The following is a 22,670-nucleotide window of genomic DNA, read 5'->3' as shown; positions in this document are numbered from 1 at the left end:
AAATTGTATTTAAAGAAGATTTCTGATGAGGAGGTAAGCAAGGAATAGATAAGTACACAGCTCCAAGCTTATGGATACCAGAATGGCTACCCAATGGGTTGCCAATTTCATAATCATCAAAAAATAAAAATTTGGAACTTCAGTTTAATATTCATGATATTTCTCTTTATCTTTCCGCATACTACCTTGTAAAAAATTAAAAAGTATTTTTTCATTAAGTTAACATTCATTCATATAATCTATGTATCTGTTAACAAGTTTTTAATTTGGAAAAAACTCTTTAAAACATCACGTATCGGAATAAACTGTGTTGTGCAATTAACTGGAACCAAGGAAAGAGTTTTTTTTTTCTAGTTTCATTTGATTTTTCACCCACGACATTTACGAGGAGGAATATATGTCCAAAGTTCAGTAAAAATATTCAATTCTTTTATACTCTGTGTTATGGTCTGAAAAAGAGTGGACCGATCAAATTAATCAAGAGTATTCAAAATCAATAGAAGACATCCTTATACAATTCCTGAACTGCCCACTCATTTCCTGTTGCCGAAGTGTATTTAATAAATCTGACCCACTAAAAATATCCATAGAATTCAAAAAATTAGTTTGCCACCATCTTCTTTCACTTTTATTCTGTTTTTTTCATTTTTTAAAATTCTATGAATTAGAATAAAAGATACACTGGCTAATTGTAAATTAGACATTATTTCACACGTTGTTACACCAGGACAAAAAAGTAAAAACTGATGGATAGACCGGCGAACAGATGATACACAGTAGCGCTCGACCCTAAACGTACATTGTAACATTGTAGATGGAACAGAGTAATTTATTATTATAGTATTAATAATTATGGTTGTTGAATTTTCTTCAATCGTAACTGGACATATTAGGTAGGTCGTAGGTACCTAGTACCTACCCATTATTTGTCATTTGATTATTCTATTCAAATAATCAAAAAATTAATGTTATAATATGAATAATAATTTTTACTATATCTATTACAATAGTTATTACTTATTAGCCAATTGATTTATATACATTTGATTTTAGGCCAGAAAACAAAATAATTAGGTACTTACATTAATATAAAAACATGGTTAAAATATCAAATGAACTGTCTATACAAAAATTAACCATGCCGAATGAGTTTGCAGACATCAGTCGGTTATTGTAGTTTAAACATTAATGACTAATATTGAGTGTTATTAATTTATACAAATTTAAAATTTCACTGAACGATGATTTAAAATACAAAACATTGTGAATTCGCTACTTTCTAATAAAAATAAAAAACTAATTGTATTTGCTACAAAATATATATAAAATATAGAAACATTTCATGCTACTGCCCCGCTAACTTGAATTTAATGTTAATTATAAATTATTACAATTTGTTAATTAAATATCATACAAATGTAGGTATATATTGGCAGTATCGAAATCCCATGCGCTCCACGATCGACGCCCCGAACACCCTGAGAGCAGCGATCACGCCTAACCAGAAAATAGGCATACTCACACTCGACATAAAAAACGCATTCAACTCCGTCCCCTGGATAGCAATATCGAAAGCCCTACATGAGAAAGATGTACCGGGATACCTTGGACACATCATAGAAAGCTACCTGGACGACCGCACCCTCAGCATAGAAGAAGAGACAACGGGCACAAAAATGTACGTCACGTGTGGAGTTTCACAAAGGTCAGTCATTGGGCCCACACTGTGGAACATCCTTTATGACGGCCTCCTTCAAACGCGCCGGCCGCCAGGCGTAGAGTACCTAGCGTTTCCCGTTGACATCACGATTGTCGCCAGGGCAGGGGATTCAATTGAACTGGAGCAGCGCCTCTCCATTTTGGCGCAGACAGGCCGAACAGGCCTAGCGCTCACCGAGAAAAATGCGAGGCTATAGTCATCATAAAGACACGGGCACACAATGACATCAACAAAATTATAAATGGGCATTTGGTGTCTTCCGCTAAATGCATCATATACTTGGGTATCCACATAGACAGCGGAGGTTTACGGAGCACGCCAGGACTGTTAGGTTGTCCAAAGGCTCTCACTCATAATGCCGAACATCAGCGCAGTAAGGCTAACAAAGCGACTAATGGCTACTGAGAAACGTGGCCCGCTCCATCCTGCTATACGGTTCGCCAGTCCGGGCAGAAGACATGAGTGCTACTAGGTGGACGGAACTCCTCAAAGTGCAGAGGCGTATCTGCCTGAGAGTGGCCTCCGCCTACTGTAAGACATCAAAAGACGCAATTGGGGTCATCGCGGGGATCGCCCTCCTTGGACTTGCTCGCTAAGAAAAGAAAAAATCTGCACGATAGGAACAGGAACCCGGACTTGCACCACCAGTCAAAAACATCCTGGACACCTAGCAAATGAGATGGAAAAATAGCAAAAAGGGCAGAGGTGATGTGTGCATTAATGTTGTTTTTACCATATTACACAAAGTACACACAGGATGATCCAAAAACTTGGCCTAGAACAAATGTACAAAGAAGATGAAAGTTTTAGTGAGTTTTGTAGAAAACTGGACAGGTTGGCATTTTTACCCTTAGAAATGGTTAAAGATGGTATAGCTCATTTGAAGTCTATTATGCCAAAGCATGCACATGATTTAGTCGATTACTTTGACAAAACATACGTCAATGGGTCTTATAAACAGATAGGTGTTCCAGGAGAGACTAATTTGCGTTTTAAAAAATTCCCCACCTTTATTTCCACTTGACCAATGGAATACTCATGATTTGACTTTAGCAGACAGTGATCGTACTAATAATCAAACTGAAGGTTGGAATAACCGTTTTTCGAGACTGGTCGGCCACAAGCATCCAATTATTTGGGTTTTAATTACCAAAATGAGGTTAGAAATTTGGCTATTTAGCAATAAAAAAAAATTACAACATTATGAAAAAAACCAAAATATTTTGAAAAATCTCTGTTTAAATATCAAAGAAGGTCAAAAAGCTTACCAGAATTTTTAACTGCAGTAGCACACACAATACGTTTTTGTTGATCTGTTTTTTATGTACGCTTGAATGTGTTTGATATGTAAACGTGTGGGGCTTTGCCCCCCCCTATATATCTTTCGTTATTATTGTATTTATATTTATAGTTGCATACATTATATTACGATACCCTGCCGCAATTAAGCCTCTACAATTTACAATCATACTCCTAGAAATATATTAATATACATTTTATTTTTTATGATTACGGCAATGTTCTTATTAAAATGTCCAATTCGTTTAAATCGTCATTGATCATTTTATTGTCAATATATTTTCGAAAGTCTTGAATCGCATTATCTGTATTTAATAGAAATCTATTCGTCAATCTCTTTATTTCATCTTCACCAAATCTTATATTTTCAACTGCAGAAGGCCATGTACGTTCATTTAAAATTTGTATATCATTTAAAATAAAAGATTCCTCTTCATTTGTTTCAAGTAAACGTGATCGAAGGTTGTTACATACACCTGTCAAAAATCGATAATGGTTTAAAAGGCTTAATTTTTTATCACTTGATAGAACTTTGTTTATAAACATCATAGTATTTTGTGCACTTAAAGCTTCTAACCTGTAGCGTCTTATCAGTTACATATAAGGGTAAGCTCACACTGACCACTTTAGAACCACGCTACGACCGCAAAACGGTGGTCGCTCGTGGTTGATATTTTAAAAACATATAAAATAAAATGAAAAATGTAATTGAACTCAGACGGACCACTTTCTGCCGTCAGTTTCGACTTCAGTCGCATCGTGTCGACTGTATCACCCACGAAATTGTGGTCGTCGGTGGTTGAGCGTAACACACATGCTGCGACACGTCAACCACTTTCCAACCACTTGCCACCAGCACACAAATTTTATCATTATTATTTTATATTTATAGAAATATCATTGCTATCTTTATATCATTGTTATCTTTATTTTGTATCATGTAATCTATACATATATTATTATCATTATTATTTTATGACTAGTGTTATGATATTTGTCGATTGGTTGAGTTGGTTTTTTAGTTGTTGTTCAGTAGTTCACGTGTTCTGTGTTCAATACGAGATAAATTATGAGCGAACAAAGTGAAAACGACGACGCATTTGACACAGAATTGTTTATTGAAGAATTGCATAATTTACCATGTATTTGGGATTATACTTCAAATAGTTATAGTAATCGTATTACAAAAGCTAAAGCTTGGGAGTCTCTTTGTCTTAAATTTTTTAATGATTTTGAAGCGAAGAATCAAAAAGACAAAAATAACTGCGGTAAGAACTATTTATTTAATAAATATAATATAATATATAATATAATATTACACATTATTAATACTAGATACTTATTACTCAATACAAATCACATATTATTTATTTCTATATTACATTGTATACTGCCAATGTAATTCACCCTCTGGACTTATAAAATAGTCGGCAAATTTATCTCTGACTAAATTCACTGACCTGCCTACACGATATTCTTCGTTATTTTCAAATGGTATAAAATCCGGTGTCATTAGAGTATCTTCGTAGTTATAACCATCTTGCTTTCGTACTATATTATGTAATACAACACATGCTTTAACAATATCTTCTGCGAAGTCAACTGCCACATTGAGTGGTCTATGGAGTATTCGCCATTTATTCGCTAGAATTCCAAACGAACATTCGACGTATCTGCGTGCTCTGGAAAGTCTATAGTTGAACACACGTTTTTTTTCCGATATCTGCCTTCCACTATATGGCCGTAACATATGTTCATTTAACCCAAAAGCTTCATCACCGATAAATACGTAAGGTAAGCGATTTCCATCCATGCTGATTATTTCGGGATCAGGTAGATCTAATTCATTTTTTTTCATTTTTTTATATTAACTGCTATCCTTCCATATTGTTGAATCGGACGTTTTACCATAAGCTCCAATATCAACATATGTGAATAAGTAATTTGAATCGCAAACTGCAAGTAATACGATTGAAAAAAAATGTTTATAATTCCAGTACAAGGACCCACTATTTGGTGGGTGAATGATACGTATATGCTTTCCATCCACGGCTCCAAGGCAGTTGGGAAAGTTAGCTCTTGATTTAAATTGTTGTGCGATAGGTTAGGTCTTGCCATTTTTCTTTGTTTGGTTTTGATAAATGAATAGGTTGTAATTTAAACCATATCTGACGGCACACATCTCTGACAATTTCACTAGCAGTTGTAGAACCACATTTATATGTATAGTGGAGCTCTTTAAAAGAACATCCGGTTGCCAAATATCTGTAACAATATTTAGGTATCGCTGATTAGGTTAACACTAAATAAATAATTAGTATTTAGTTATTAAATTCCCAAAACAATCCGTGTATTGAGTATAGATTATCTTTTATGAACTTTTTTTTTCAAATCATTCACAGTGAAAACTATTTCTATTATTTTTTATAATTATTGAAATAATATTATTTTTTAATTTAACTTATTATTTAAAATTTTATTAGCTGTCATACTTCAAAGAAAATGGAGAAGTTTAAGAGATTCGTACAACAGAGAATTAAAAAAAAATAAAGAAGTAAAGAGTGGATCCGGTGCTTCTAAACACAGAAAATATTTATACTTTGATAATTTATCTTTTTTAAAACCTATATCTGAGAGAAGAGAAACATCAAGTTCGATTGACGATACTCATCAAAATGAAGGTGAGCAACTCATAACAGATAACTGTTATGATAAAAGTCAAAACGTGACTAAAAAAAGGAAGACGACAAAAAACACAGATAAGGAGACTGAGCTAATTACAAACTTATCACACCGTTTGTCAGAACGTATGAGCAAAGAAAATGAAGCGTTGAATAATATTGATAGTGATAAGCATTTTTTACTGTCATTATACGATCGTTTCAAAGCCATTGATAATAATATAAAATTTCAAGCCCAAATTGAGATTATGAATGTAATACAAAAATATAGTCAACCTAATCATCAAAATTATAATTATGAGTCCTTTGGTAGACGTTTTGAAAATGTATCAGCTCAAGTATATAACACCGACTATGAATCAAGACAGTATCCGATGTATTCACATACACAATATCCTAGCCATATTGAACCTTCTTCATTTCGAGCACCTACAAGAGTGAATGTACCAGACATATCGCCAAATAGCATTCAATCAATGACTTCCACAGAAAGCATTACAACCCATGCCACCGATGATGATAACGATTCAATTTTATCAAATATTTTCAATTAATGTTATGATATATAATATTATTTAATGTAATATATATGTATAATAAATATATTAAAAACTACAATAAATAAGTTTAATAGATATTATATACCTTATAATAAGTGTTAGACGTTCGTCAGCTGGTATGCTTTTTCTCATGGTTGTGTCTGTTCGTTTTATAATATCCGTTAACTCACATAATAAATAATCAAATGAATTTTTACTCATTCTAAAATAATTTAAAAATTTATCATCATACATTCTTAATGAATTATATAGCAAATTAAATTGACTTTCATTTTTATTTTCAATAATAGGATGGACCCAAAATTGTCTCTTCTTACGACGCCGCATTTTCCGCTGTAATAAAAGTAATAATAGTGCTTCCTCTTCAAAGTCCATTTTTACACTAAAATATAGTATATAATATATACAGTAAAATGTTTACGTTGTAAAATACAAATAAAGAACGTACGTCATATTTGTGGTTACGGTGTGGTTATATTGACGTCGGTTCGGACTTCTAACGACCACAAAAAAGTTGTTCAAAAGTGGTCGATTTCGCCGACAGTACAACCACATTATAACCACAAAAAATCGTTCACGAGTGGTCCGTGTGAGCTTACCCTAATACGTTTTCCCACAATGTTTATAAATAACTCTATGATCAGTATACCAGCAGCTATACTGTATAATGGATATTAATGTCTAATTACAGTGTTGTGCATTTAAAAAAAAAAAATGATGTATAGAATGAATGCATTCCCATACGCGTATACCCGCGTATCATGAGTTATTCTATAAGAATACGCACTTACAGAAAAACATGAAGTGGGTATACGCCGATCTCATTATTCCCCACTGACCCTATTTCTTTATTAACTATTAGGTAACATAATTTAATTGATTACCCCAAGCTTTTAGAACGTATTAATTTAAAAATAAATGTAACTGATTCTAAAAATAAATATCCTTTTTATTTATCTACTATTAACACAACTACGTGTCTTACTACCCTTCTAATATATTAATGTCGTGTGGAAACATTTTTAATGACATGGACCTGTTTAGTATGACCCTTGATACATTAAATGGTTATTTTTATAGTAGTACCTAATTATTAAATTAAATTATATCAACCATTTATTTAATTATCATATTTTAAGTTTCTAGTATGTATAATGTACCTACATAATTATATATTTTTTCTTTATTATTTTTATATTATAACTCAACACACATAAACCTACTGTCATTATTATACAATTGTAAATTGGAATATTATTCCGTAAAAAAAATAATATTATCATTATATTAATTTAATATACTGCTAAATGCTAAAATTATACTTCTCAAATTGATAAGCATCGTGGTGTCCACGAGTATCACTAACATTAAATGATGTTGATGGGGTCGTTGAATGATCTAATGAACACGTACATGGATTGTTTTAAACTTAGTACAACATAAAATACGTCATCACAAAACATACAAAAATGTTTTCGATTACATTCAATTTTCTGATTTTATTGGTGAGTAATTATTTTATAATATTATAAAATAACATATTTATTTATTATATTATATATTAAAGCAACCCAAAGAGCCATTGTATTATAAATACGGCAAAAACGAAGTTGTTAATTTTGTGACACCTTTCTCCACCACATCTCATAAATCGACATATCGTTAAGTACGTAAATCAAAAGTTTGTTACAAAAATGTAAGTATAAATGGAGTATAATTGGAGTGTTTTTTTTTAAATTAAAATTTTTTTTCGTCTATATCATCAGGAAATCTCGATAAAGGTTTCGGCAGCGATCATTTTTGGTAAAAAATTGATGTATCAATCGATGTTGTTTGAAAAAATAATGAACGGTCCGATTATTTTAAGTTCTGGCCACCTAAATATAATTTTAAAGAGTTTTGGTTATTTCAACATTGATGCAGATAAGTATTTGGGCAATGCTTGTGTTCTACAAACACATCTAAATGATGGTAAAATAGGGCCATTTCAGCTAGCGGAAGATATGTTTGAAATACTTCATTTCATAATGAACAATATGGCCATTAATAATATAAATAGACTTTCAGAAATGTATATAAATGGACAGCCAAAATATAAAAAAATAAATACAGCAAAAAAGTGGAGTGCCAGTCCATAAAAAATAAGATAATTAATAGTGTACAAATTAAAAATTTATTGGAGTTGAATACACTATCCAACAAGTAAGCTTTACTATAATTACACTTTTCAAAATAATTCACTGTACGTATTACTTAATTATAAACTGTAGTGTAAAAAAAAATATGGTGTAGTGAAGAAATTAAAATTTTATATAAACGGAGTCTAATTATTGATGCTATGATATAACAATTAAATCTTAATATTATGTTACCATATTAATTTTGGTCATATTTGTAACAATACTCAACGCGATGCTAGTAGTAATTATTGTTATTTGTGTTATATTGAATAGCCAAGTATTTATTCAAGTTTACAATGGTTCGATTACAATATATTATTTTTATGATTGTGAATAGGGTTCTGTTAAGGTTCAACAGCGAAAAGCTTGGGATCACAAATTTAAGGGGGTGAATGGTAATAGTGTGTATCTAGGAAAGACTCACGGATTTGATCTAGTGTGTACCTATTAGTGGTTATAGTACGACAGCGCGGCCCTCCGAATAGCGTGGACTATGATAGCTTGGTGGGATGGTCTCGACAGCAGCGGATATGAGCAGCGTCTCGTGATCGAGTGGACGACGGCGGCAAGTACTGGCGGCGGTGCTGCAGGTCGGACAACGATAACGGCGGCGCGTTTTGGTCTCCGCGGATCAGAGAATCCCGATAATCGGTGTACACAGTGGGAATAGTACGAATTGATTCGTACCCCCGAGCACTGAGCACACCGTTAATCGGAATGTGAGAGGTGTTTAGCCACTCAGATACTAGTTCGCAGATTCCTCGGCGGAATCCACTAGGCGACTGTAAACTGGTGGTCGTAAGGATTCTGCTGGTGTCTGGCTGGCTTGTATTTATGTACAATCATACGCACACGTCCGGTTCAGATTTCCGTGTTACACTTATCGTGTTTTGAATACTAAAATACGATATATCCGCTTCGTAGGTGCATTATTCTGATTCGGAACATTGTACTTAACAAGTTAATAACTTGTTTACTAACTTATTAAGCACGGAAAAGTGTTTAAAGTTGAAAAGTTGTGACACCGATTTGCCCGTGATAAACGTAATGTAGATGCGCTCTCATGCCGGGGTCTGCTGCGCACATTGCACGAGTGTTTCGATGTTTTTATGAATTGTTCGGTTTATACTTTATGCGGTCCGCGCGTTTGGCCGCTAGGGGTCGGGTCTGGTGTGGTGATGGAATTAATTGCAGCGTATGCTTTTGTATGGTTACATATTTAAAAAAAAATACAATTAACAACATCCAGGAATTTATAACTATGATCAAATCTACATTCATGAATTTAAAATATGAACATTTAAATATGTTTATATACAGCGAATCGTGAGTATTAAGCTTCACAATAATATAAATTATACACACATTTATTGACAATTCAAATATTTACAGATGTGGCATAGAAAATTGCATTCAAAGATTTAAAAATGTCCTGATGTTATATGTAGAATGTTGCAAAATGCAAAAAATTATAGATTTCCTTTTAATTCTAAACAATTACAAACAAAGTGTAATAATGGTCATATTTATTATAGAATAATTAAAAGTAAATTTTATGAGTTCAAACATAAATTTATGAATTACCATAATTATTTATACCTAGATCAAAATTATGGATTTAATACGTAAGTTATTCAAATAACCAATTTCAATTTATACCTAAAATAAACACAATACAATATAATAAACAAAAAATTTAACAGGTATGTACAAAAGATGAGTTGGTAGTGATTGAGAGGAAAATATTTAATGTTCTAAATCAGCGGTTCTTAACCTTTTGTAGAACACGGACCCCGATGAAAGATTTTTAGAGATCGCGGACCCCCTACCAATTTTTTTTCAAATACTTTTTTTTTTACAAAACATATAATTAAACTTTATTTATTATTTATATTAAACTTATAATTATTACACTTGAACATCATTAAACACTTAAATTTAAAAAAAAAAAATTGTAATATAAATTATTTTATTATTAATTATTATTATTATTATCTTATTCTTAATATTCTTAAAACTTAATTTTTATTTACATAATTAATAAGTTTTAATGCGATGGTTGATGTTGCATTTCAGTTACTAGTTTTTGAACATCGGGCTCAATACTCGAAAGCTTTAATCGTAGTTCAGATTCTACGTTTTCTAATCGGTTTCGAAACTTATTCTTAATATAAACGAGGGCGGAGAATGCTTTTTCACATAAATAAGTTGTGGGAAATGGAATCAAAACTTTCAGAGCTTTACTCGATAATTGTGGATAATCCTTTCGAACATGCAACCAAAAATGTTCTAATGACTTTCGATTGAACTGCATTTTGAAACTAGTATGTGTAGACATTTCTACAAGGCTATCTTCTTTCAATGATGTCAGTCCATTTATTTGATGAATATCAATTTCAAAAGGTTGTCGAATCCAATTTCTACTTATATCTGGAACAGGAAAGTAATCACGGAAGCTACGTTGCATATCACCCATGTGTTGTATGAAATATTTAGAATCTTTATCTGACAATTCTTCTTCAGTTGATTCAATAAAATTTTTGAGATTTGGAAATGGATCGTAATTCTTCTTTGACAGCCGAAGACTCCATAGTTCCAACTTTTTAATCATCGCTTCAATCTTATCTTCAACTTTGAAAATTGTAATATGTGTTCCTTGAAGACTTAAATTAAGTGCGTTTAAATGAGTAAATATATCTGATAGATATGCTAAAGTAGCCAACCAAGAATAATCATTCACGCGTTCACTCAACGAAAATGATTTATGTTCGATAAAAAATAATCTTACCTCATCTTTCAATTCAAATAGACGAGAGAGCACTTTACCTCGAGATAACCAACGAATTTCAGAATGCAACAGAAGTTGATAATGTTCACTATCCATGTCTTTGCAAAGTTGTTTAAAAATTCTTGAATTCAATGATTTTGCTTTTATAAAGTTCACAATTTTTACAGCCTCGTCCAAAACTGTTTTCAAATGTATTGGTATTTTTTTGGAAACTATGGCTTCGCGATGAATGCAACAATGATGCCATGTGACTGATGGTATGATATTTCTAATCCTTGCAATTAATCCAGTAAATTTTCCTGACATTGCTCGAGCACCATCTGTAATAACTCCTACACATTTAGTCCATTCAATTTCATTCGCTATAATAAATTCATTAATTTTACAAAATATTTCCTCTGCCGTGGTGTGTACCACAGTGGTTACGAATAAAATGTCTTCGGAAATGACATTATCGTATTCGTATCTTACATAACACAGTAATACTGATTTATTAGTTATATCGGTACTTTCATCAAGTTGGAGACTAAAGTAGTCACTTTTATTAATTCTTTTCAACAATTGTTCTTTAATATTTCCTGATAAACAATCAATTCGTTTTTTTATTGTATCATTTGACAATGCAATTTTATTTAAGCTATTTGCAGCTTCTTCGCCGATCATTGCAGAAACCATAGCTTTCGCAGCAGGTAATATCAAGTCCTCAGCGATCGTGTGAGGTTTCCCTGATTTCCCAATTAGTAAAGAAACTATGAACGATGCTTTTACGGCGCTTTCATTTGTACAATCAGTTGCAGTTTTTTTAATAAATTTCATATTTTTTCTCAATTCTTGCTCTTTATTTTTAAAAAAATCAATGGATTTCATGGCATGTCCTTTATGCTTAGTTTCGAGGTGTCTTTTTAGTTTTGATGGTTTTAAAGCCTCGTTTGATAATACCTCAAAACATACCACACATTGAGGTTTTGGTTCTTCTTCAGATCCGTTGGACGTGAAACCCATTGATAAATAATTACTATCATACTTACGAAGTTTTGTTGACTTTTCTTTACTCGTACACGGAGTTTTTTCATCATCAACGTCAGAATTCTTCCTTTTTAAATTTAACCAACGTTCCATTTAAACTAAAAAGGCTAATGTCTTTAAGATGATTTGAAAAAAAATCACGTATTAATTGAAATTATGTAGGTATAAAACTGATCAACTGCACTTATTGGTAGTAAATATACGACTGCCGAGTGCCGACTTCAATGCTGTATGCCTATAAAATTCGTATGAACAAGAAACTGATAAATAAATATTAATAATACAATTATTAGGTTTAGAATGTTTAGATACTTAATTGTATCGAATTCCACATTGTAATCGGTGTAATAAAGATAAGATAGGTTTACCTATCTCTTACAATATAAGATATATTTTATAATTTTATATGAAACAAAAATAATAATCGAAAATACACTCATGTCACAAATTGACTTATGTTAGGTGGTAAAGTTGCCGTGGACCCCCGACATGAGTGTTGCGGACCCCTAGGGGGCCGCGGACCACAGGTTAAGAACCGCTGTTCTAAATGATTTAGTATTTAAATCCGAAATTTTAACGTATAGTGATGCAATAGTTATTACATTTTTATATGTTTTTATAACAAAATTTGTATTTAATACAGCCATGAGCCATGATACAGTAATAATTCATAATGTAAATACTAATATTACAGCATTGTTCATTATTTAAATTTAATATACATTAATTTCAGATGCGCAAGATATGTGAATCCTTTGTTCTGGTCATGAATATTGTCACAAGAACTGACACATATAGCAATTGTAAAATATTCATTTTTTTTTTTTTTTTTTTTATTATTTTAAACTAAGACATTCCTAGCCTAAGGCTATCTATGTCTAGGGATATTTGATAATATACTTATGTTTTAACAGGTATTAACATGATAATTAAATATTTATAGTAAAAAGGATAATTTACAATTGGTGATTGTAAGATATTTACAGATGTTACAATGTGATTACAATAATATTATTCTAGTATTTACATATTTACAATAATTTAATAACTATAACTGTCTATAATTAGCAGAGAGGTCGTAGAGTTATCTGGAGGAAGCGCGTGTGTAGAGTGGAGATCTGGATGTTGAGAAGTGGCTTAGTGTAGGAGGTCGTGGGGACGACCTCGTTTTAATCGACGATGAGTTGGGTGAGTGAGGAGGTTATAGTGAATTGCTCCTGATGAGTTTGGAAGAAAGCAGTGGACATTTTTTGCTAATGTTTTTATATGATCTTTGATTTCTTGGATTTGAAAGTCTTTGTGGAGATTTGCATTTCTGACAAACCATGGGGCATTTTCAATTATTCTGAGGACTTTGTTTTGGAAAATTTGTATTTTTCTTAAGTGTGTCGCTGAGCAGTTACCCCAGATAGGGCAGGCATAGGTAATTAGTGAGCGTAGTAATTGCTTGTAAATTAATATTGAGCATTTTTTTTGTATAACTGATTTTTTGTTTAAGATAGGGAATAGCATTGAGAGGCGCTGGTATGCTTGTTGTAGTTTAGAAGCTATGTGAGGCCCCCAGGTTAACCTCTTGTCTAACGTGACACCAAGGTACTTGACAGAAGGCTGCCAAGGTATGGAATCGTTATCGAATCTTAATGGTGGGGGAGTGGAATAGCGACGTAAGCTAAATATGAATGCTGTGCTTTTTGAAGCGTTTATGTGTATTTTCCAGCTATTGCACCATTTTGCCAGTAGATTTAGGTGGTCTTGTAAGTTGTTTGTTATCGCTTCAACGTTGCGGGATTCACTGTAGATAGTTGTGTCGTCTGCGAATAAGGCGATGTTTGTGCGTGGTGATTGCGGTATATCAGATATGAATATATTGAACAATATAGGTCCTAGTTTGGACCCTTGAGGTACACCGGCAGAGATGGACCGGGGGTCAGAGAAATTTTCGTTTATTTTAACTGAGAATTGTCTATTTGTTAGAAAGGAATTGATAATATCGAATAAGTACTTCGGTGTATTGAAAGATTTTAGTTTAAATAAAAGACCTTCGTGCCATATTTTATCAAACGCTTTTGATACGTCTATAAATACAGCACCAGTATGGCAATGTTTTTCAAATGAAGTGATAATATGTTCTGTTACACTGAAAAATTTCTAAATTGGAAAATATAAACTCATTTTTAAACACAAAATATACAATTATTATGCATATTGCATACGTGTATTAGATAAATGTCACAAACCACCTAGCCAAATCTGTTATATTTAATTTTCAACTGAGGTCGAAGGGCATCATTATACAACGGTTACACAGTTTGACCAGAGAGGATCTACAAATATATTCACATATATATAAAGTAAATAAATATATATATATATATATTTTTAACTATTTATGATATATTTAATAATAATAATAACCTTATCATTCTTAGATAAATACTTATATGTTTAATTTAAACATTCACGAATACAACAATATTAAGCCTGGTGCAGTCACCCAAAACTCTGTTGGTGACAGTAGACTACAAATCAAAATTAATATAATAGAAAATTCATTGAATAATATAATAATGAACAATTTTAATAATATTTTTAATTTTTATAATTGCAAAATTAATGAATTATATAAAGAAATTAATAATAACATAAGACATAAAAATTAGAGAGTTTGAAAACTTGATTTTGTGGCGATTTAGTATAGTTTGGTAGAACTGGCACCTCTTGAAGCTGGCTGTATGATTTTCGGAACAGTGGACGCATGTAGTTGGACTGGAGTAGTCCTTGGTGCAGCTAGCTGACTCATGAGCATCGCCGCATTTGACGCAACGTGATGGATGATGGCAGTAGTTTTGAGTGTGACCATAGTCTTGACAATTGAAACATTGCGGCGGACCGTATGTCGTTTTGTTCGATTTTTCAATTACTACATTCGTGTTTAGTAATGAAATGATGTTGTAGGTATGTTTAATATTAACATTGGGTTCGACGTCGACAAAAAATATTGGGAGAGGACGGTTATTTTTTTTTATATTGCGGACTTGCTTCACTATGTGTCTATTTTCTGACAATGCGGACGAAATATATGACGAAATCGCACTGAGAGTGGAATGATGGTGGTTTCTGATAACGATCCTGAAAGGACGCTGACAGTGAGGACGAAAAGTATGGAAACTGGCGTTAGTTTTCATCAAATAATTTGCCAATACATTGAAATTTTCGCGACTGTTGGGATGGACGATAAGGTATGAAGGAGTGGACTTAAATGTAAATTATTTCAAATCAATAAAAATGTATTTTAGATTCCGAGCGAAGCGATAAATGTATTGATTTTACTATGACGTGTGTTTTTTTAATTTTATTTTGGTAGGTACTCGTCTAATATGCTGCCTACCGCTACTTCGTTGGTGTAGTATGCTACCTATCATAAAATAATCAGTTCGTTTTGACCTGCAGCGCGGCCGCACGTATGTACGGTTGTTCGCTCTGTTATCGCATTTTATTATGTAAACAGTTAATCAGCTCACGATTTTCACTCCGTTGAACACGTTTTCATTCTAATATGAATTCCTCTCCGATAACCTCCAAATCCAAACGGTCTTCTCCAAATTCACCTATTCAAACGGAAACCAAAAAAACCAAGTCATTTGTTTCGCCAAATAAATTCGCTGTCCTAGCTAAAGATGAGGACCACGAAGTCCAACTCTATACTTCTAGCGATATTACCAATATTATCAACGAGTCTAATCTTCATCATCAACAGGACAATATTAGGGCTCCGCCAATATACGTTCAAAATATCACCAACTACTCCGCATTCAAAAATGTATTAATACAAATCACCGGCCTAAACGGTTTTTCTTGTAAGTCTACTTCTTCCTCTCTGATTATTCGACCGCATGGACGTAATATGTTTAACCTAATCGTTAATCATCTAATGGGCACCAGTGCCTCTTTTCACACCTTCATGCCTCCGTCACATCGACCCTACAAGGTCATCATCAGAAACTCGCACCACACAACACTCATCTCCGATATATCTGACGCACTCTCGGAGTTAGGTCACTCCACCAGACGAGTCACAAATGTCATAAAAAATGGGCACCCATGCCCACTGTTTCTTGTGGAATTAAATCCCAACACCAACAATAAAGATATTCTAAAATTGTCTTCAATTTTGCACACATATATAAAAGTCGAACTACCATATAAGACAAAGATTGGTCCACCTCAGTGCCGTAACTGCCAGAACTACGGTCACATCGCAAATTATTGCCACCATCCTTCACGATGTGTCAAATGTGGGAGTGACCACCACACCGAAGTCTGCACCAAATCCAAAACCAGTCCAGCCAAGTGCGCCCTATGCATGGGTAATCACACTTCTAATTACAAAGGATGTCAAATTTTCAAAGCTCTTCTCAAACGACGCAAAACCACTCAATCAAAACCACAGAATCCGATTCCGGTACCCACTTCTCTTCATCTCCAAACTCCCCCCCTCCCTCCCAAAACTTCTTACACCTCCGTTACTAATTCCAAAAATATACCTCTACCCAATTTCCACGCAATTGATAAACCACTAACTACATTTATATCAGAACTTTCCTCTTTAATTACTCCCCTCATTACGCTCATTTAAGCTGTTTTAAATAAACAGCTTGTTCCATAGTCCGATACTCTGATTACCTTTCTTATCACATAATGAAATTGAATTAAAATATTTTTAATTGCCAGTTATGTAAATTTTACATTTTAGTCTATATCAAATAATTGTAATGTTTAATTTTGTACCTGTTCAACTGTAATTGTCGAGCTATCATAGTTTCTACTAATAGCTAATAATAAAAAAAAAAAAAAATCATAAAATAATAACAAATTATTACAACAATTTATTACTAAATAATTTATTAATTTACCGTTGTCAAGTACTTCATAATATTTCAATACGTCATTATATATTATTATACATTATATACTATTTTTTTATAATATTTCAATTCGTCATTATATACTATATGATGTACATACTATTTTTATATCATTCCAGAAAACTTCTAATAAATCGTGTTGGGTATTAACGGACCGCCACCATTCTTCTATTAATTGTCGGTCTAACAAATCTGTCGCTCCTCGGGTTTTAATTCCGTATTTAGTTTTAACATGTCTCCATATACACTCGATCGTTTGTGTTTGGGCGCCCGTTGTAGGATCAACAAAAAACTCGGAATGATTGACGGTTTCGTGATGATAACCTATATCTTTTAAGGTACTATATGCTCGCCATTGATCTGAATAAATAATTGAACCTAGTTCTATTTAATTTTGTATTATTGGTAATAAAGTTGTCTTATCTCTTTTTTACACTTTAAAAAATCTTCGTTCTATAACCCCATCAACATTTTTACAACACATACCAAAAATCCATGAACCTTGAATGCGAGTACCATAATTTCGTTGAGTCGAATGATCATCATCAATATCGTCAGCATCACTTGATACATTGTCATCTACATTTGGAATTATATCTCCATTTATCAATCGTCCTCTATTATATTTACGCTTGCCTTGAAATAATGACTCATCAATTTGAACAATTTTCCCTGGACCACCCATTTTCTTACGTTTATCAAACATTGCAACTGCTACATCTCTACATAAATTATTCCAATCTACAATTGTATTACGAGTTTTTGTTGTAAAATTTTCGGTCATTGAAACTGGTATTTATTTATACACCCAATACCATACTAATTCAACAATTTCATTTAATGATAAACCACTATTACTTTTACCATTTTTATCGTAATATGTAAAAAAAGGATTTTTTTTCTTAAAGAGTGATATATTTGACAACCTTTTTTTTGACATCGTAAATAAGTAGTTTTTAATAAATCACCATTTGAGCCTCTTTTACGATTATTTTTATGATAATTCAACGTACCTACACAAATAACACCATCTTTTAATTTGGAACAACTACCAAGTTCTGGGAGCAAGTTTCTCTCTTGAAGATAATTAACACATGTTTCCTCATTACATATTATATGCCCGTACAAATAGTGCATTGATTTATTCATTTTTGTTTATTTTAAAATAAAAAAATAAAAAGTAAAACTCGCAACGAATAGGATACTTACACGAACACAAAATAGACTAAAATAATATATCTAACACTAAGTTATCATAAGGCTCCTGATATATCGTTCTAATAGCAGTTAAAAAATATTAAAAATACATAGGCACAATTTTTTTTAAAGTTCAAATTTTGACAACATTTATCAAATTTATAATTTATTAATTATTTCGTAGTTAACAACGTATAAAATGTTTAATTTTTATGGCTTAGGATTGAAAATTTAAAACAAGGCTCCACGTAAATAGGTTATATATAAATTACTTTATTCACAATAATATCATCAAATATACTTGGTTATATCATAGGCTGACTGACCATTTTCGCTCAGAATCGTTTTTCTTATACAATGATATTATATCATTGAATTCAAATTTAACATCATCCATTACAGTGACCCACTTGTAACCTACTGCACAGCAGAGCGACATCCACTTACCCACCTTTTTTTTAATTGTAATTTTGTTCTAAAAATAATTTAAGTTGGTTACATGGGTACTCACATTAACTGTGGATTCAATAATTTTTTAACAGGCAACAATAGTACTATATTATATCAATTCACAGTGCAATTTTGTAATTATTTCATTAAATGTGTATATATTGTAATGAAACGCAATTGGTTGGTATTAAATTGTTTTTATTTATTGAAATATCATGTTTTGAACCAATGTGCTCATCATCTTAGTTTTGTATAATTCAAATGTTTTGTGTAACAATAATTTATGAATTATTTTAATTATACTCATCAGAGTGTACAATAAAAATATTTAATGGGGCTACATAAAGGGGTGGGAATGTGAACATATAACTAACAGTAGTTAGGTAGCTGGTGAAGTATTGGCTCTGCTCTCGATGGCGGCGTACTGTCAACAATAACTGCTCGTACAGTGGCACGGTAACACTCTATAGTGACTTACCGTCGTGGATGGTGAATGGGGGTGTAGATGAGGACGGCGGCGGCGACTGACGGATTGACTACAGCGGTGCCTGGTATTGGTCGTCTCACAGAGTGTACGTAGAGCAGGGAGTGACAACAACACACTTCTTCGGAGCGCACGGTCGTTCGGAGCGGAAAGGGAAAGCCGGGACAGACTATTGAGCATCCGTGTATAACGATGTTTTTAATATTGTCCAGCTTACTCAGTCTGGGGGGAATGCTGTTATATGTTTGGTAATTAGCGTCCGTGTATAACGATGTTTTACTATCGTCCGGCTCACTAATATACCGCACTCAGCGGGGAAACTGGTGATTTTGCCGTGCTTCTGACTGGTACTTATCATAGTCATGACTTTCACGGGATGCATAAAATATGTAATAGGTTTTTGAAGATTACCATGTTTTCTTTTTAACTTAAATCCCATTGAAATCTATTATCGATAGTTCGGAACATGCTGATTTCAATGATGTCTTCAAAAGGGTTTTAAGTTGAGGGGTTCGGTACGAACATGCGTTTATTAACTCGGGCGGCGCGCCGTCGCAAAGCAAGTTTGCTTCTTCACGCGCTCTAGGTTGCGTCGTGAACAGATGTTGCTGCGTTCAGCGGGCGTAATGTGGTATTGATGCGCAAGAGCGCGTCGCGGTACTCGGTACGCGAGAATAAATGGTTAGTGACGAGAGTGCGCCACGTGAGCGGGGCGTCCGGTTTTGTCTCGTTACATAGTCCCCTTTTTTATTTGATTTTTCTTTCCAATATATATACAATATGTGGATATATATAAGAAAAATAAAATGAAAACAAGAATATAAAGTAGTTAATGATTGTCGCTGTATTGGGAATATGGTAGTCACTGTATTGGTAGTATTGGGTTTCACGGATTTACTGTTGGTGTTGCCTCTTCAAATTTTTTATTTGTTGCATCTTTTCTTTGTATATTTGTTTTTTCAGCTGTGTGTTAGACATGTTGTCCAATCCTTTAGTAAATTTCTTGTTCGTTAGCACACTTCTTTTTAAATCACTGTACGATCCTTGTTTTTTCTCTAATAATTTTTCTACAGTTCCTTTTACTGGATCATATTCAGGACTGCTTTCTTCAAGATTATGGAGTTCAGATTCTCGATCACGGAACGGTGATGCTCCGTCAGTTTCGATGGGCTCGATCTCGTCACTGTCGGTTACTACCGTACTAGGAGACGACGAGGTAGATTCCTCCCTGAATTCTTAAATTCACCACTTGGATCGCTATACTTCAGTTCTGTGATTTAAAGAAATTATGAGTTTCACCTTATCATATCTTGTTGGGCAACCATCTTATCTTTAATCGTGGTTAGCAACCTACCTACCCTGTTTTATTTTATGTTAAGCTTCTGTATATTTATCACATTTATTGAATCAATATTTGTTTTTTTTTTTATACTTACTTATTTATAATTTTGAACAATAAGTGTTTTTTTTCTCTTATGTATACACTAACGATCCTACGTACAGAGTTAGATTTTGATGTGAATGGATGACAGGTAATAAGATAGAGTAAGAACTCGAGTTGACATTGTATTAAATTCGTATATTTGACATTTTTAAATTTGTAAATAATTTGGTTGTGAATACAATATGACTGTGAAGGTGCAAGTACTAGCTCTTGCAAAGCATGTATCGCGTCTAACTACAGTCTGTTCATATTTCTACTATGTAGATATTAGAATCTACCCTTTCCTAATGATAGTTATATTATCTTTTTAGTCGTACTGTGGACATCCTGTTTAACAGCGATGTCGATAGTATTGTGCATAGTAATGTGTGTTCTAATATATATATATATTAGGGTGGTTCACGTTTATAAAGGCTAACATTTTTTTTGAGAAATTTAAAATGAGTATCGCTTTTATTTATTTAATAAGAAATAATAATTCTGCCAAAATTTGGATTTGAAAACTCAACCCCTTCACGTGCCACAATAGGGTTAAAGGTGTTTTTTCAATTTTTTTTAATTATTTCAAAAACTAAAACTTTTACAAAGAAAATTTTAAGCCATAAATTATAGAGAAATATACTGTCTACAAAATATGTTATTATACAAATTCTATTTAATCAATTATTTCATATGAAAAAACTAATATATAAATGCCTAAGTATTATGAAATATTATAATAAGATTTGCCAGAAGTTTTTATTAAATGCCCATATTTAACAGTAAATTAAGTTATTAAAATTCAAAAGAATTGTTAATAGTTTTTTTTTTTTTTTATTTTCATTTGAGATAAACAATCTGTACCATAGGGAACAATAAGCTTATAGGTAAGAGTTAATTATAACAGGCTACACTTGAGGTGAGAAGTCATCCACTAATTTTTTTTTTTATAGTAGGTAGTAGGTTACGACACCGTTTCCGTTTTAGACGTCTGGGTGGGTTTTCAGGAATAGAAGGGACTGCGAGATTTCGTATTAACGAGTTGCTGTTGGAGGTAAGACGATTATGGAAGCGTTGGTAATGAGTAGGGACCGGATTTATATGCAAATGCATATATGTATTGGAATGAGCTTTTTGAAATCTGATGAAAATTTTCCCCGATTTCGATCACTCTTATTAAAATAACACCAATTTTATTTAGCATATTTTGCATATTTCAACGTTTTTACCTATTAAATACATATTGAATGCATATTTGTAGTTTTAAAGTGCATATTATTATTTATAACACATATATTCGTTTTTCGTCGTATTTTCACGTTCACAGACACATAAAATCGATAAAATTGACACCGGTCGTTATTTCCACAGATAAGATTACATACTTCATATAGTCATATACTCGTATGCAACATATATATATAAATATAGATAAATTCGTTGCTCATATAATAGAATTCAAGTGTTAGACGGTCAGTTTTCGATGTCAGTCCGTGGCCTGCGTTTAGTGTTTAAAATTGTGCTCCAGTGCGTCTAGTGAGTTTTGATATAATTTTAATTCGGAACTTTAAAATGCCTAAAGTAAAAACTCCAATTAGGAGTCGTTTATATACATACGTAAACGATCATAAAGATATTTTTAAAACCGAATGTTCAATTTTGTATTGCAATATTTGTGAAATTCCAGTTAATGCGACTACAAAGTTTTTGGTAGACCAACATTTATCACGTGATAAACACAAGAACAATTTAAAACTCAAAGAAACACATTCAATAAATAAAAAACAAACTTTTATTTCTAATATGAACGTGGATAACTTTAATGAAGATATTTGCCAAGCTTTTATTTCTGCAAATATTCCTTTATTTAAATTACTAATAATTCTTCAATTGAACAGTGAAGACTCTATTTCAATTAAAAAACCGCAAGATTTGAT

At 32.5% G+C, this 22,670-nt stretch overlaps 1 protein-coding gene across 1 annotated transcript; it reads right to left on the bottom strand.

Moving 5' to 3' along the window:
* Positions 1-10,487: 10,487 nt before the first annotated feature.
* Positions 10,488-12,347, bottom strand: LOC132942961 (zinc finger BED domain-containing protein 5-like). Its single transcript, XM_061011688.1, has one exon. The coding sequence runs from the start codon at positions 12,345-12,347 to the stop codon at positions 10,488-10,490; it is 1,860 nt and encodes a 619-aa protein (XP_060867671.1).
* Positions 12,348-22,670: the final 10,323 nt, after the last annotated feature.

The sequence above is a fragment of the Metopolophium dirhodum genome, chromosome 1, assembly GCF_019925205.1.
Source record: "Metopolophium dirhodum isolate CAU chromosome 1, ASM1992520v1, whole genome shotgun sequence".
Taxonomy (NCBI): Eukaryota; Metazoa; Arthropoda; class Insecta; order Hemiptera; family Aphididae; genus Metopolophium; species Metopolophium dirhodum.
The sequence above is the reverse complement of the archived record's forward strand: the minus strand, read 5'-3'. Positions and strand labels throughout refer to the sequence as shown.

Coding starts and splice junctions, on each gene's coding strand:
- LOC132942961 (XM_061011688.1), bottom strand. CDS start 12,347: ATGGAACGTTGGTTAAATTTAAAAAGGAAGAATTCTGACGTTGATGAT.